This window comes from Syngnathus acus, chromosome 6, assembly GCF_901709675.1.
Source record: "Syngnathus acus chromosome 6, fSynAcu1.2, whole genome shotgun sequence".
NCBI classification, from domain to species: domain Eukaryota; kingdom Metazoa; phylum Chordata; class Actinopteri; order Syngnathiformes; family Syngnathidae; genus Syngnathus; species Syngnathus acus.
In genome coordinates this window covers 9,208,254-9,226,073 of record NC_051092.1, presented here as the reverse complement: position 1 = coordinate 9,226,073, position 17,820 = coordinate 9,208,254, and the positions used below count along the sequence as shown (strand labels likewise).

General features: G+C 42.6%; 1 protein-coding gene across 2 annotated transcripts in view; it reads right to left on the bottom strand.

Annotated features, from left to right (window-relative positions):
* mob2a (MOB kinase activator 2a) overlaps positions 1-13,740 on the bottom strand; it is a 42,421-nt gene extending 28,681 nt beyond the window's left edge. Inside the window, exon 1 of one of the 2 annotated variants that reach the window (XM_037255337.1) lies at positions 13,186-13,740. In XM_037255337.1, the coding sequence (XP_037111232.1) occupies positions 13,186-13,202 (17 nt within the window). In that variant the 5' untranslated portion in view covers positions 13,203-13,740. Of the gene's footprint in view, positions 1-1,203; positions 1,482-13,185 lie in introns of those variants that run through there. The other variant, XM_037255336.1, reaches the window with a different exon arrangement.
* Between the last annotated feature and the right edge of the window lie 4,080 nt (positions 13,741-17,820).

Below are 17,820 nucleotides of genomic sequence, written 5' to 3'. Positions count from 1 at the left end.
AAGAGACCTCCTCTTTTGCGGCGTAATTACGTCATCACTCTCACCTACAGACAAACAAAGATGTGTAGGCTTATGTGTGATCGAACACGCATAATAGATGAGAGAAAGACAGATCATTCCAAAAATTCCAAATTAAAGTGTAAATATATTCTCATTTAAGATAAAATAATCAAGGGTAAACTGGGGAGGCATTGTCCTTGATTTTGATTGTGTGATTACGAGTGCACATGCGAGCTGATAGGGGTGCTTGGAATTCATTCCAAGAGTTTGTGGATCTAAAAAGCAGGATCAGGATGTGGGTTTTGTGTGTGTGATGCCCAGCGGAAGGCCATGTGCCCAATAACAAGGCAAGAGAGGAAAAGGAGTGCCTGAGAGCTAAGCGTGAAACTGCCATTAAACAAACTGTCACTTTCCCAAAAAATATGAGCAGGTTATTGTGTTTGAGTGCCTGTACTTCCCATAACTTTTGAACCCATTCATGTAATTCAATCAAACAATAAAAGAATGACATTATTCACCAGAGGCAAGAAAACAAAGAAACGCGGCTTCCTTTTCAATTGTAGGAGCATAAGACAAAGAAAAAAAAAAATAACAAGGCTATACCAAAACAACAGCTTTATACATGGAGGCGATTATTGTTATTGTGGCAGAGAAAAGTGGGATGAGATGGCGGGGAGGGGGTGTCACACCAAGCACATACAAAGTTGCTAGGTGATGGGTCCAAAGGAAGGAGCATTTGCCTTAAGGGAAAAACAGAGGGAGAAGAAAAAAAAATGAAGATGCAGGTCAATGTGAGAAAGAAGACGCACAAAACAGACAAAGCAGTTCTGAAACCGCAACAAGTTTGTTCAAAACTGGAAAACACGTGGGCACCCAGAAAAAATAAACTTGTGTAATCATAACACTAATCAGGCTGGGGAGCGTTAAACACTTTGCCCCTACAACATAAATAGCCATGTATTGTTTTTTTTTTCCTAATCGTAACAGCCCCCACAAATAAGACATCACACGGCACTGTGTCCATATGGCCCACATTATAGAAGGCTGTATGGTACAAAACAACAATGAGAGCATCGAGTAGCTCCATAGAAAAGTGATTTATGGCAGGAAGACATAAGCAGTTCCCTCCCACCCACATCTTCCTCCCCATCTACGCGCGTCACATCAAGTTGCGTTGCGCACAGCAGCATCTTACTTCCATACCTATTCAGAGTGTACGAGCCGTTCCTTTTAAACCTCATCCTGGACGACAGGAAGCGGATAAAGAAATCCAGAATGGTGCGATGTCGGAGCGTTTAGGCGGCGCCTCGAAACAGCACAAATAGAGCCGCTGCTGATGTGGACGGCTGCGCGGCGCACACAATACGGACTTGCTCGCTGCTCAACACCTTTCCGACTATTTCTCTCCAAACTGCTCCTTGCCCCCTCCTCCGTGCAGTTTCCGCGGGGCAGTCTGGATTCCAAACACAAAGAGTCCGTATCGGTGACAGGCGCGCACAGTCTGCTGCAGTGGAGTTCGGATCAAGACGAATGGGCCGGTGTTAAAAGCGACAGTGTGCTCGAGGGGCAGAGGCGCCTTTGTCCGCAGCCTCGCTCAACAGTCACACGATCATCATCTCAGCCTGCCATGAAAAACATCAACTCCTCAACAGTGTGCAATCTACACTGACACCATGACGTCACCACAATGTCTTTGTGGTGGGGGGAAAAAAAAAATACTTTCGATCCTACCCTATTCATTCAAGAGACTACTGCTGTCTCTTGACTATGGATATATTTACATGCATATAAAGCGCCTAGTGCCAAACATAGCTCTTGTCTAAACTAAAAGAGTGAAGCAGATCTAAGGCCAAGATTAGGACTCAGGAACCACTAATGCCATTTAAGAACTGGGCTGTACTCTTGGCAAACACGCGTGTGCAAATATATCAGTGTGTGTGAGTTGTATTCCGAAATGTTTTTTATTGTAGATAATCAGTAAGTTGCCAATCACAATTAGCAAAGACAGAAATCAAATAGCACCTATTCTATATGGATCCATCCATTGATCTTTTTAATGCACGATGCAAAGTTTTACTATACAGATGCGGTCTGGCGGACTTTATGCCATTTTACCCCTTCATTGTCAGTCTCGTGTACTTACTCCACGGCAAAAAAAAAAAAAAAAAAAAAAAAGCTGCCCAATGTTAGTGATCCACTATCAGCACACACAACTGGAGACACATTTACCTGCCATATTGACTAAACTCCACCAAAACCTCTGCTATTTGTACAATGCAATATTGCCTCTTTTCTTCTTCCATTAATGGTGAGAACTAGCTGTCCAGATACCAGCCCTGTTACATTGCATTCTCAGCACCCTCCCAAACAAACACAAAGAAGTGACATTGACAGAGGTGCAGGAATGTTGAAATGTGCTGAAAGCAGGTGGTGGAATAATGTGAAGTGACTTTGTTAAACAAAGATGCGACAGCAGAACAATGTTATAATGATCAAGTGCCAGTTGTGCTTCACTCTGTCTAATTGCCCTTGAGGAATAAAGCTCTTTCAAACAGCATTGCATACAGAAAAATATTTGATAATCAATGTCTTGGTTTGCGTCGAGGACTGCGTGAGAGCAGTTCCTGTACTTCCGCAAAGCACTCATTGCATCCAAGTTCATTTATTTCTATAAAAGCAGCTTGGAAACAGAACTGCTGATGCCTCCGTCAGTCACTACAGTTAGACCGCAACCACTGGAAGGAGAAGACAAGGGGGAAGATGGGTAATTGACGATGAGAAGAGCGTACAGGACACACTTGTATGTGGCTTGGATTTTGCATAAAGAGGAAGGGAACTCATCGACCACAAAAGCTTGTTTTTAAGTGATGCCGTTCTATACCCCCCCCCCCTCGTCCTATTCATCTTTAATCCAATCCTCTTTCCAGGATGTATTCATAAGCCTGGATTTTATTCCTCTCCTTGCAGCCTTTCCATGAAGATATTTTAAGCTTGTTTTGAAAACCATCCCATCAGCTCATCCCCACAACTTGAGCCCCCTTCATTTGCCTCCAGAAAAAAAATATTTCTTTAACCAAGCATGACTTTGTCTGAAGGTGTGATTAATGCGAACGAAAACATTTTCTTCTCCTGCTTACCCCTCAAAAAACAAAAACAAAAATCATGACAGACTGCTGTGCTTGGCCTCTAAACTCCCACCCAGGATTTCCAGGAATACTTTTCACAAACACACATGTGGAACTGTGGTCAAAGGTACTTGAGTGCAGACAAGAGCTAGCAGCTTTCACAGATGACCATGTTTCTGTGTGTGCCGAGTTCCCCAGTGCTTCAATTGACAGAAAACACACTGAATGTGTGCCTCATTCATCACAGATTATGTGCTCTATTGCCCCCTAAAATAGATATATTTTTGAAAGCACAAACATAAGTTGCTTACGCAATTTTGTGTACACAAGGGAGCACTGCCAAGTCACCAAGAAGCCACTGTCCTGTACTGAGCACTGTGCACACACACTGGACACAGTTTGAGTAAAAATTAGTAAAATAAACAGACATATTTGGAAAGTTTGGGGGGAACAGGCCCAGTGAGGATTCAACACAAGAGCCTACTGTATGCCCCTAGAAGAAAAATGTGCATTTCACAGCGATAACTACGTGTGGCGAGCTGCTTTCCAATGAGTCAATGTAAGCGTGTTATACAACTGAATCATTACGGCTAAAAACTCCTTCAATATTGGTGAAAAAAACAAAGATTTTATTTACACGCATTTTTATGTCATCTAAAAAAATTACTTAACCCACAAAATCACTATGACTAACGTTCTTGGGAGGACCTTGTAAAAAATGAATAAGATCCTCCATGAGATGAAAAACTATACAAACATCATGCAACAGATTGCGAAGCAGGCAAGTTAAGACTTAAAAATAAAAAACTCGGCAATTTCGGCAGCTTGTTATGTGCTGCAATTACTCCAAAATTAAATTTTAACAGGGGCACAGGCACTACATGAGTGAAGAGAAATTAAATACTCCATTGTTTTATAATCTAAACTACAAACAAAATCTCACAGGTTATTTATTAAATGCAACCATTCTTGAAAGAAAGAAAGAAAGAAAGAAAGAAAGAAAGAAAGAAAGTTGCTAGGACAGAGGTTTGAGTGCCACCTAGTGTTCAACAGAAATAATGCACAAAGTATGCAGAAATAACTAACACTAAACCTGACCATTGTCATCTATCTATCCGGTTATATAATATACAACAAACTAAACTGCTTTGGGGTGGGAGGAAATAAATTGTAAATGTTTGTGATACTTCATACACCACTCATTATAATGAGGTTGACCGGGAATGCAAAAAGAGAGGCAGTATCATTGATCACCGTTTCTGTCTCTAGCCGCTGATGGACTGGTACCACCGGGTCAATACTGTAGCCTCTTGATATAGTCATGTGATCCATGACCGGAAAAAACCCACGTAGAGCCTGATCCACATTGGGAAGACCTGCGAGGCATAATTATGCAACAACGAGATCTAATTTCATGCTCACTGGATCATCCTATACGGGTGAAATGTGAAACAATGTGAAAACCATAAAGTTTACCTGTAACTGCTGCCAGGTAGGCAGGCGTCAGTGTAGTAGAGTACATGTGAACTTGTGGAATTGTCCCCTCTTGTGGTAGAGGGATGCACTGCATCGTGTCTGTTGACAACAAGCTTGGCTTGTACTTACTGTTTGCCACGGATTTTGAGCAGGAAATAAAGACATGTATGGGAGCTTGCTTATTCCTCTTCTGTAAGGAGATGATCATTTGTGATCGACATTGCTCAAAAGCATAACTGCAGCTGCACATACCTTACATTCTGAAATAAAGACTCATTGAACTTTAACAGACAAATTGATATGAATGGAGATGAAGGCATACAATGAGCCAATTGCAGCACATCCATGGCTTCTGGTTTTGTGGATGATTCTGAACGCCCATACAGAAAACACTTTGATTCCCACAAATACCGACGCATGCATGTGCAAGCGTCGTGTACCCATAGCTGAATTGCTAACTCGATTGGTTATGCAACAGTTGTGTGCGAGCGCACGTTCAAGCCGGAGTGCTGTGCAGAGCTGTGAAGAACCAGTGACCTCCATGCAAAATTGACCCCAGCTCCCAAACTCTCAGCTGAGAATAATGCAATGCGCACAGACAGTTCCATAAGAGTTGCCTCGGCGATTTTGGAGAAGAGTAAAATGGATGCATTTCATTTTTTATTTCTGCAAAAGGCACAGCATCCCAACATATGCCAAGCCGGCAGCATGACCACTGCGTGCTTGTATTTTGAGATACGCGTCGTGGACAAGACCTACAGTCTAGCAGCCAGACGAGTTGCACAAGTCAGGCGCCCACAGAGATACACGAGCACAGCGTGCAACAGACCAAGTCGCTTGTGGTTGGAGCCAAAAGCGCACACTGCCGCATTCTGATAAAGGCAGCTCAGTGACAGACGGTTGGGGAGGGAAGGACGGCCGCGAGCGCTTCCTGCGTTTGCCTTCAGTGAGTGACGAAGACTTCCTGCGAACAATGAGGAGGGAAAAGAGCGTTTGCTACAGTGTGGGGCGATGAAGGAGGGAATCAACACGAGGTCGAATACGAGGTCATATGCAAACGGGAGGATGCAGGTGTACATGACCGGCAGAAAAAAACAGGCATTGCTTGCTTGCAGACAGATGACGTCAAAGTAGATCTCAAGCAGAGAATGAAAAGGGAAGAAGGCGGGTCTGAAATCAAAATTGCCGTCGCCAACATTCACGTGTATCACACACAGGATGCAAGAAGCGAAAACGAAGCTGAACATGTACAGCGCAGCTGTTTCTTGTGGCAGACGTGGGAACGTAACTTGTTCGCTTCCTCACGTTGACAAGAAAGGAAGTGGACCAACATGCAATTCAACATGGCGGATCATTAGAACCTAAGCTTTTGTTTACTTTGCCCTCCGACTTCTTGACATGAGTATTAACGGGAAGCCTTTGAAGGAAACTGAGGCAAGCGTTTCAACTGATAAAAGAATAAAACGGTTGTTGCTTTTAGAGTCGACTATGAAACCTATCAAGACAAGTTTAACCCTACTGCGTCCATCCATTTGTTTTGACAGTTCCAACCAAAGTCACCAAATGGAAGTGCAACATCCTTTGACAGTTGACCTTTGTCTTGCCGGTACTTCATGCAAGACAATGAAGGCCACCCCAGGACAAATCCTTGTCAAAAAAGCTCAATAGAACGGTTGTCTGTGGAATGATGCGCATCTACAGGGAGAAGGCCCGGATGAATGAAAGGGCAGCTTAGCAGAGGAGTGTGAATCACTGAATAAAAACAGGAGGAGGTCAAGAGCCATTGCTCGCTTCCGAGAACTTCTCTCTCCACCGCTCTTTATGTAAACTAATCTCTTCCATCTCACTTGGCCTCATTTAGCCAGCTCACAGACGATAATAAATCAACAGCACACTCCCCAGTGTGTCGTCGAGCCGGCCCAGCATGGCACGCTCACGTCCCACTCAAGTGAGCAAACACTACACCCAACGCGTTTCCTCTGTATGTACAACTTTTTTTTTTTTACCAATATGTCATTTCAGTAGGATCCTGAGGAGCTAAAAAAAACACACACTCAAAGTTTAAAGGGCTACAGTGATGGCGACAAAAGCAGCCATTCACTTTGCGCCAGTTCGTGTTGTAGGTACACAAAATACAACAATACACACATACTCTAAGTGGTGGTATTTCTGGTTCTGCAGCAAACTTTGGTCACAATTTGACAACATTAGCAGGAAACATTCTAGCTTATTCAACGTCTTGATGACTTTTGGGTTGCTGTTCAGCCGCTACGCCAGCCAGCTAGCTGCAAAACTGGTTTTGTACACAGGGAAGATGCAATGCTATCAACAAACTATCACAAATGGTTGGTACAGTCCAAATTGTCAGCCTCGCAAGACCTTCCAGACTGACTTGAAAACTCCAACTTACTCTACTGTGTGTGTCTTTGCATCGTCCCCAGAAGGTTCTTCCTTGTAACAACGAAACACGTGGTAACTGCCCGTAAGAAAATACGCCAAACCAGAACACATTTGGCATAACCTCCAGTCGGAGGGGGATTTTTGCTTGATCACAACATCCTGTTTTGGCTCGTTGACTATTTAGTATTTTCTGCCGAAAACCAAAAATGCACTTTTGGACTATTTTTGGTGCATCTCTAATTATCACAACATACGGAGATGATACTCCCCAGTGTACAACTATGTAAGCTTCCAGTCAGTCAGATTTATCTGTGTTTACGCACACACACTTCCTTAAGTGGATATCTGGGGATTTACGGGGTCAAATATTTGGTTGTATGTTTTTTGGAGGGTCAAGTCCAGTTTTAAGCTTTTCCTCCCTCACTGCTGAGGAGCCAAGTCAGCAACTCCCATACAGTGACCCAGGCCCACCAGCGGAAATCAGCTGAAACCTCTCCATGAACTCTGTTAGCCTTGTGAAGGATGTTTTAGTTCCTTAAATCATGCTAATGCGCCTCCTCCACGTGTTTAATATCTGAGGAAAAGTGATTTACTGTTGTCCATGAGATACAGTGGTAGATTTTAAACAGAGGTTTGGTATTTGGGCTCAAGGTTAGAGAATCTCAGCCAGTCTGCACAACAGACTGCGTACATTCAAAAATTGCAACAGCTTGTTATGATCCAAATGTCACTGCCATGACAGTGTGATGGCGGCAGGAAGCTCAGGCAATGTGCTGACCATATGGAAGGGTCAAATCAATAATGGCGAGCTTCTTGTTGGTAATGGTGTCTTGTCTCGACCACACCCGCCAGTGCCTCCCACTTCTTGTGCATCGCTACTAAACAGGAAGCGCACAATCGGAAACAAGTCAAGAGTATGTCGCTCCATTACTCTCTTAAGTAAAGTAGGAGGACTTAGATCATTAACGGCTGTCGTACATTCTCTCGCTCACTTTTTGTATGCTCTTCATTCTGCCGTGTAATCCCATTTAAAGTAGGTAGCGGGGCTGTTTATGAACATGCATACAACCGCCAACATGTTCACGTCAACACGCATCTCAACAGCCAAGGTAAGGGGGCGGCCAATAATGATTAGAGAAGGATCACTTATGCAAGGTTGTGGGTTGCACAGCTTATCAGCAAGTAAATGGGGTAAAAAAAAAAAAAAGAACTTTCTGAGTCCCGAGTGAAGCGTGTGAGTATGAGTGTGTATGTCTTGGGCTGGCTTGCCCCTGATGCAACACAGAGATCTCTAATCCAATTACACTTCAGACTAGCCTTGCGGCCTAGCCCCAACCACCAAGGGCAAATCTATTGTGAGCTTAGACTAGTGCTCACAGCACACATCCAGCAGATCCACCAAAGCCTAGTTATCAGAGGCTAACCATGGCTATGTGGAAAAAAATTAATTTGTTTCCAGATACCTTTATTTCATCTGAAAATATATAGTATGGCCAAGCAGGGTCGGTTTCTTTTCCTGCCTGGTATAGAGCTCATTTGTCTGTTTCTGGCAGCCTGGGCCCCTGCAGTTAAATCTCCCCCTCTGTCCTCTATTGCAGACCTCTGCTGTTTCCAATCTAACTCTTTGACCCGTGCTGCCGCTTCCTCATCTATCTCCATATCTCACCTATCGCCTGCCTGAGCTGCACTATCATTTGCCTCTTCTTTCTCTCACCCTCTTTACCTTCATTCGCATTTTTTGTTTGCCATCTTATCGGCATCCCCCTCTTTCTGTCTCGCTCCGATACTTCTCGTCTAAGAAACCAGCTATTAAATTCGTTCAAGGGGCTCCTCTTTCTCCTCTGACAGAGAAAAAGATTTTGCAGTTCAGAAATGATGATTATGAATGGATAGGCCATCAATGTAGGCAAATACTACACGGTCGACCCTCAAACATGCCAGCCTTGCAGGTAAACATCTGAGAGTTGAGACTGGGGCTGCCCTGAGCCAGTTCAACACATTCTGTCTTTCCGCAACTGAAGAGCCCAGCTCAAGCTGTAGCAAAGCACGCACACGTCTCTGCACATCAGTGTCCTAAGAGAGAAACGGGACGGAATTAAAAAGCGGACAGAGACAAACTGAGATGGAATAATAGAGCTGTGTGCTTTCCCTTAAGAAAGGAGGAAACAAATCGGACAGTTCTCATCCAGCAAATCTGGTGCAAAAATGGCCCATTTTGGAAGTATAGCAATGACCAAAATTTAGCATAAAGAAAATTTCCATCAGTAGTACGTCTCATATTAAGGTAGTCCTCATCACTACTAAGAGAATGCTGTAGCTCCTTTTCCTCTGTTAATCGTGCTCTCGACCCGATCAAGATTTCCTTTTTCATTCATTTACAGGTCAGCACTCAGGGCCAACATGGCTTCCATCTATCACGGGGGTCTCAAACCTGCAGCCAGGGGGCCCATTTGTGGCCTGCAGGACAATCATTTGTGGCCCCGTATGTCACATCAAAGTTTTATGTTAGTGCGGCCTACTTCTTTTTGGTTGTGTTGTTGCCTGCTCCCCTCGCCCCGATGAATCAATGGAAGAACCAACGAGATAATGGATTCCCAAAAGATTAGTTTGGAGCATCCCTCATCAAAATACGCTCCGATTACTTCCCGGTATGTACGCGGTAGGACACAATTTTCTGAAAAAGTCCTTGTCATTTCAGCTGTACCTTTAACACAACCACATAAAACTGAGTAAGAAAACCAGATTAGTGATGATCCAGAAATATGTTACAATGTCCAATTCCCTCGCTCTTAGTTCAGCATTAGCGAGCCATCACTCAAAATCAAGGGAATTAAACATCTGTCAAAGCCTACCCATTTCACCGGACAGAGAAAGACACATTTAGGCGTAACTCCCTGGTGATTCAATTCCTGTCTAAATATGAAACTAGACAAATGAGGTCATGCAGCTCGGAAATAATGCTCACTGTCTGGGTAGTGTCTGGCTTGCAAACAAATTAAGGCAAGTGCAAAAATAACAAGGGTGATTGAAGCACGCTTTCCTTGCTGCTGCCCTTGCATGGAAACAAAGCTTTGTCACATATATCATGAGCCTCAACATCATCTCCTTTCTTTATCTCACCACCATTAGTTCTATTTGATTCCCCCTGGAGATTCCTGCTTTCTCGTAAACTATGCCACTCCTTCTCCCAGCACTTGCTAATGTCTCCATTGATTAGATACCTCATCAAATATTCCATTGCAAACTTTTATACAACACATTTTTTATATACACCTCTCTTACTGCGTTCTTTGCACCACTATTCTTTATTCATTCTTACATTGTATAGTACCTGCATAAGATTTGACAGCTTCTAAAACAGGCATAACATTTTGAGTTGTTGAAGACTTCTTTGATACCAACTATTTGACCCTGCATCATACTATTTCCTCTAAACTAATTCAAATGGGAACATATTTGAAATGTCAATAAACCAGAGCAAGATAAGCATGTTAGAAAAAAAATGTTAGCCCTTCAAAGTTGCATTGTATACTGAAAACAAACCTACTCAAATTGGCTGTCACAGCAAGTACGTATTTGGGTCCGTCGACAACATACGTCTTCAACGTGTCGTCAAACACGAGCTGTCAAAACTTAAAAGATGCTATCAGGCTTTATCAGGTGACACATGACATAACTTGAATTCCCAACATGCACAAGGTATGACTGTTTGAAGGTTTGAGCATCACACAAACTATGGACTGAGAAGGCAATTGTGTCAGTGTCAAATTCAGTCGCACACAGAGCAAAAATTCATAGTACACTTTAGATTGAACAATGTAAACTTAATTTATTAAATGAGATGTAAGCATAAAACGTTATTCTAAAATAAATCCCTTTTAAAATAATGGCTGTGTGAAAATATCTCAAAATTACAGTAATGAATTTGAAGATGCTGCAAATAAAAATTGAACGCAAGTGAAGGTTTAAATCATATGATGAATAAAAATCTAGAAAACGCACCACATCACAGTAAACTCCCTCATTTAGTCTTCAAACGGCTCTGTTCTATGGGGGAACAATCTGAAATCTTTTTCAACGGAATTGCACAGACAGCAGTTGACAGTATCTTTTAGGACTTATTGCATTGTTATTTTTCTTGAATGGCAGGCAACCAGCGAATCAACACAAGGAGTTACAACTGCCCGTTTAAAAGTTCAACTTGGCGCGCCCTAAAATTCAGTGAGTGACTGAAGGAGGCAGGTGGGAGTCAAAATACATCAATTAATATTCCACTCAAGGTTGCCTTTTGTAACTTGACAGAAGCTACAATGCAAAAATTGGAATGGCCTAAACAGGAAGCTAAGCTCGGTTAGAAGCGTACAAATGACCTTGTGCTACCACACACACAAAAACCCCACATTCGTGATGCTCAATATGCACAAATTTTGACTAAAACTGTAACTGATGTGAACGAGCTGACATTGTGGTTGCATGTGTTTTGCCCAATGTTATCTCTCAGACAAAATGTCACATGGTGGAGAAGCAGCCCAGACCGCAGTCGTCTGCCCTGCCCTGCCCTGCCCTGCCTGCTATGTGATGCACGGAAGCACACACAAGCACGCCCTGCCAATGAAAAAATGTAAGCAGCCAGCAAAACAGTGCACTGAAAACTTACTTTTCAAAATCATTACAGCAATTACATTGAAATGATTTCATAATAGATGGAATCGCATAAAATAGAATGCCTTTATTGTCCATTAGTGCGGGATTGGAATTGTCAGACACCTGAGTTGCTTTGCATCTAGAAGTGCACTAGGTTATATTATATATTTTCTTAGTACTCAATACTGTAACAAATCTAGCACAGATACACCTTACCTTTGTCTCTCGTGACAAATGTGACGACATCTGAGACAATTGAAGAAGGCACAAGAACAAAGTACTAAAAAAACCTAGGGCTGCACAATATTGAAAAAATATGCAATTTGGTTGATGAATATCGCAACATCAATATTATTGCGATTGTATGACATGTACCGAATTTTTTACTATCCAATGAAAGGATTACATATTTCTTCAAGCTGAAAAGTAAACAAGCTCAATGTATTCTTAATTGTAGTTGACCTTGATAATAGTAGTCAACGACTGGATGGCAATGCACATTCGATCATTTCACTTAGTTCTATTGGATTGCTTTATACTATGGATGTGTTTTTCATTTAAATAGCTAAATGAATAGTATTAAATCGACTTCAATTGAATTTACTATAATTGCATAACCCACCAATGTGGTGCCTGAGGACCACACGAGTCCGCGGGCCCGTTCTAAAAAGTTGTAATGTAATGTTCTGAGAATGTTGTAAAGGTGCTCATGACTGAAAATACAAATAATATAGCATGTTCAGACTTGTGCACAACTTTGGGATAGTCACTGCCATTGCAGTGGAAGAACTCTGAGGTAAACCATGGACTCAGCACATCTCATTGTACCACACAACAGGTATTTATTTTCCCACATAAAACATGTCAGGTTAAGGACTTTCCCAAAAAGAAGACATCAGTGTCAAGAAATCAGTGGCATTTTGTTATTGTTGTTTAAAAACGAGCTGCACTCATTTTTTGGAGAAGCGGTTAGTTCATCTTCAGATTCTTGATGGCTCTTAAATTAAAAAAGTGAGCATGTTTTTATGAGATTTTCTAAATCGATCATCTGTAAGTTCTAGATGAGATGGTTAATGCTTAGCGATTGCAGGTCATCGGGTGACAGCAATTGAGAAGCACTGGCGTGTTGAGACAGCCTGAGAAGGAACACCTTGCACTCAGCTGGGCATAGCAGCCTTAGCGGGACGCTGCTAATGTTAGCCACTTTGTTGCGTTAATCATCGCTATAAATAACCACCTCGTGCAGCAATCTGTCCTCGACAATGACAGAATCTAATGTGGGTGCTGTCGTTATAGGACAGACTGCAAGACGCCGCAAATAGCCGAAAGAAAAAAAACTCTCGATCCTGGGTTATGTCGCTTGATCATCGCAGGTGAAGCCTGCTGGCAGCTTAGCTATCGAACTAGCCTTGCCGGGCTAGAATGGAAGTGAAATCAACACAACATTCCACGGGAATCGTGACAAATAAAGCGGTGACAAGCCCAGTGTCAACAACAAAAATGTGAGCAGGTGACATGAGGGAACGTGGTGTGTACTCACCCCATTAACCAGTCCATGGTGCTGTTTGGAGCTAGCTTAGCTAAGGCTAGCTAGCAGGGGATAACGCCAGGAGTCGGAGGCGACCCCCTCTACTTGATCCGGTCGACTTCCTCGCAGCCCGGCTTGCCTTGCGTCGCCGAGTCCCGTCGCTCTCTCCGGGGGTCACTTGACTCCCCCCCTCCCCTGGCCGTCCACACGGAAACCGGTGCTCACGCTCCGAGTGTCTGTCCTTGTGCTCCTCTGCTAGCCCGGAGCATGAGGATGCACTATAACAGGCAGCTGCTCAGCGGGGCAGCCTGGAAGTATTGAGCGACTTTGAGCCGGGAAACACAGCACGCAGAGCCGGGTTGAAGCGCGCGAGGCGACGAGCGGGGTTCTGACCGGACCGGTGCGCTGAATGAAGACGCGATTTGTCGGGAGGCCGCTGGGCCAAACCGGGCAACCTTTATCACGAAAGCTCTTATGAATGCCGCGGTGCTAGCTGACAGCGTGAAGGTCCAGTGAGGCTGCCAGCCGCTGCTGCTTCTCTGACTGCAAGCCACTCTCACGTCTCGGTCCGGAAGTAAACACAGGGCTGAGCCACTCAGACTGCCGCTCCTGTGCGCGCGACGCGCGTACGTCTGTAGAAGCAATGAAACGTCTACATGGCATTTGATGCTTTGAAGCTTTTTCTGTGCTCATTCATATGTGCTTGTTTTATTACAAATACGTATCATGTTGTCATCATCTCGATTCATTGTACAGTATAATGATCGGGAATTTCCGCACTGCAAATTGCTCGCTTTTGAGAGTACATTTAAATGCTGTCAGTGAGCTGAAATGCCAAGCACAATAAATTGCGGACGATAATAAGGGGGTGGGGGGCATTGACAAACAATGCAAATATGCCCCCTAGCGACTGCGAGTATTTTGAGGATGACGTCAGAGCAGGTTGACCTTTGGGACGTCTGAGCCATGATTGTGCCATCATTTTTTTGTCCACGATCTCGCCGTTAAAATCTTACTGGGGGTGATATTTAAGGAACCCTGAATTATTTTTGACACAATATTCTTCCCACTGTCTGCATAATCTTTCTTTTCAGTATTTTTTTCCAAATACAAATCACTAACACTAATGCCTTTTATGCAGACGGCACGGTTTTCAATTCCTTGAATATATATTTTTTTTAAAAGGGCTTCTCGAATAAAGACTTTACCAGAAAAATCATGTGAATGACTCGCTGTGGCGGCCCCTGATGGGACAAACTGAAAGTCGCAACTCATTAGAATCCTCCATGGGGAATCTCAATTTTCCAATCTGTTGTACTGTTTATATTTGTGGTACACACCACACACATGCAGGCACGCAAGCAAACATGGGACATGTGGATTGTATGTTGCTAAAATGCACTTCTTGTTTAAAAGCCCAATTCCTTACCGAAGCATTTATCAATCCAGCATTAAAAGTTCTTTTAAACCCCTGCTACACATTCGGGTTGTGAAACTTGAGGCGGGTTTTACTCTGGACTGGTTAGCAAGCAATTGGGTACATAAATACAACCATTCACACTAACATTCACAGCCATGGAAAATTTGTCTTCCATATACGTAACATGCATAATTTTAGAATGTGGGAGGTAGGAGGAGTCCCCCCCCAAAAAAGAAAAGGCTTGAGTATTCAATATTATTGAAGGCAAAAAAAACAGTTTCAATACTTGACTTGACCTTCACGCACATTTTGGATGCCCAGTATTTATGGATGCTGGCATTCACATGAGAATGTTATGCAAGCAAAAATGCAAAAGCGTGGGTGCAGCAGTATTACAGAATGATTCTTTCTAAATCTCATCATTCAGCCAGTGTTGACATCCAAAGGCATTTGTTCGCAGCGGTAGCTGTAATGCCTGTTTTATGCTCGGTACTGTGGTTCGGTCCTAAGGCCACGAATACAAAACGGTTTGATGACGGTGACCAATACAATGTACAGGGTGGTGCCTAAAACTGTGTGTGAAGACCCCTATGCAAGCAATTCTATCCTCTCTCTCTCTCCCGCTGCATGATCTCATGACATCTGAAGAAAAACAAAATACCAAAGATGATTCACTAATGCCCTTGTCTTCAGTGAGGTTCCTGTGACATTTATCACAATCAGACAAGACACTGCAAAATGTCACCCGAGGCCATATTTCTCCCCCGCAAGGCATCCATGTGCACTGACCTCTCGCAGGGAAGCGGTGGAGGTGGAAGGCACTTACAGTAACTTACAGGAAAATGATCATAAATGAGCTCACATACAGGCAGCCCTCCAAAAGAATAAACTGTGTTTTATGTATTTGTCATGAGTAACAGTGCATCCACCTGCTGGACTTCTCTCAGCCAGATGAACACCATCAATCCCTTGTGAAATACACCACACAAGTTTTTCATTTTGGGCAAGAAAATCCAATTTTTGTATGATTTTAGAATGTGGGGGAAAGAAACGGAACCTGAAGAAAAACATGAGGCCTGATTCACACCGGACCACTTAAATGTGAGGCCTGCATGATGTTGTCAATTTTTTAATTTTATTTTATGTACATACAGTACATCTGTGTTTACTTTTGTGACTTTGAGCTACAATTCTTGCAAAGGTGTTGTATGAATGCATACTTTAAAAATAAATATCATTATCATGCTTTGTCTAATTGAAAATATGTTGACTTTATTATGTCTACATTCCTCTGCTCTGCAAAGGTGTGTTGCAAACAAAATGCCCCTTTGTAATCTTAGCACAAAAAGTGCATCCGTGTCAAAGTGTCCATAAAAATACAAAATTAATACGTCCAAAAGAATAATGATATAACAATAATGAATTTGCACACATCTGGTTTGCTCTCTCCAAACTATCTCACAACAAGATTATCAGAATGAATCATTAGCAACCGTCTTTATCCCCACAATACTAAAAATAACACCAAGGCGCAAAGGGGCCCTGTTGACAAGGGGCAGAGTTCCACGATTGGCTCTTTGAGTTTTGAGCGCCCGCCAATCAGATATAACAAGTGGGCGCGGTTTCAGATATAATCGGCAGTGGAGAAATAATCCTATGCAGAGTTGTTCCATGTATTGCCACATGATGGCAGTGTGGAGTAACGTGTGATCTGCGCAACAAGCGCTGTTACACGCACTCAGGTAACGTTACTTGGGTACGATTACGAACGACCAGAACCAGTACGTACTTACTGTTTTTACATTGGATGAATTTATATTCATGGCCTAATGTTTCTTATAGAACTCCCCCATGAAATGAACATAGTGATGGATCACTTCCATCAAGCTGCCAGTTTCAATTATATGCATATGTTGCTCCAACTACCAAAATATGAATGCACCAATGTCCTTGATTAGGTATGAAGCTTCGACTGAGCTTTGCTTACCAGCCATTATTTTGCTTCCAGAGGGCCGGGTGTCGCCAGATATGTGCCCACTGTGGGAAATGGAGCCGGCCTCTGGTCAGGTGCTCCTTTTAGCAAGTCAAGGTCACTTCCTGAAATCCACCCACTCGTCAATAATGCGTCGTGTTGAGGTCGATATTTCCCCATTCCACAACATCCAACTTGATGCAGCTGAAAAGAAACATTATTGAGTTCATATGGTCATTTATGTAGTATATTCGTATTCCAATAAGCATTGGTTCAATTAAAAATGTGCTTATCAGGTAAGTAGCAAGAATGGGAGAATCTCTGAATGTTCTGAGCTCATGGTCTATTACACCAATTCCCTACAATTCTTAAAGGAATATTAAATCTTTTTTTTCATGCACATTCCTCATCCCCAATTGCGAAACATTCAATGGGGCAATGTTTCTTAGTTGGAGGGTATAATGATTAGTCTAAATTGTGGCTTTATGGTTATTCTTTCCTCTTTGCAATTCTTCTGTTCACAAAGCCAATGAAAAAGCCAAACAAACTTTATGGATTTAATCCAGTCACCTGCTTTGTAAAATCAAGTCTTGAGATTTTCTGAAGTCTAGCAGGATGACACAAAGTGATGAACCTACACAATCACACAGTGATGGGTGTTTGCTGTTGGAGGTGTATTTTTTTTTTTTTTGTATTTTACTTTGGAGGGTTCACTCTATGCTACAAATTCAAGTCTATAATCGTGAAAGTTTCAATACTATGTATGGTGTGTAATTGGGAGAGGTAAACACTTTTAAATATAAAACATGTAGTTCTTAGTTGTCATATTATATTTAAATAACAGTTTAAACTGCCCAAAGTTTTTTTTTTGTGGCAGACATTTTGCGTGACTTCTTGTCATTCTGAATCAGACAGCATGACACCCACATTTACACACTAATTTTGATGCCCCTCCTCCCTTGTCAAAGAGCTTCTTCTACATAGCCAGAGGGTTGTCTGAAAAACAACCAACGTGTGCACTCATTTGAACTTGTGTAACAATAGATCAGCTCTACAGCTGCAGGTATCGACTTTGGGGTGACTAATGTCATTTATTCATAGCAGGCAGCAGGTGAATCAAATAGCCATCACTGGGCCATAAAACGGAGACACCCAACATAATTCTTGCATGAATAATACATGTCTTATGGCTCCAAAGATTATGGGAATGTGATCGTTTTACTTTGCAAAAGTGTAAGGCCAACCCGAGCTTTGT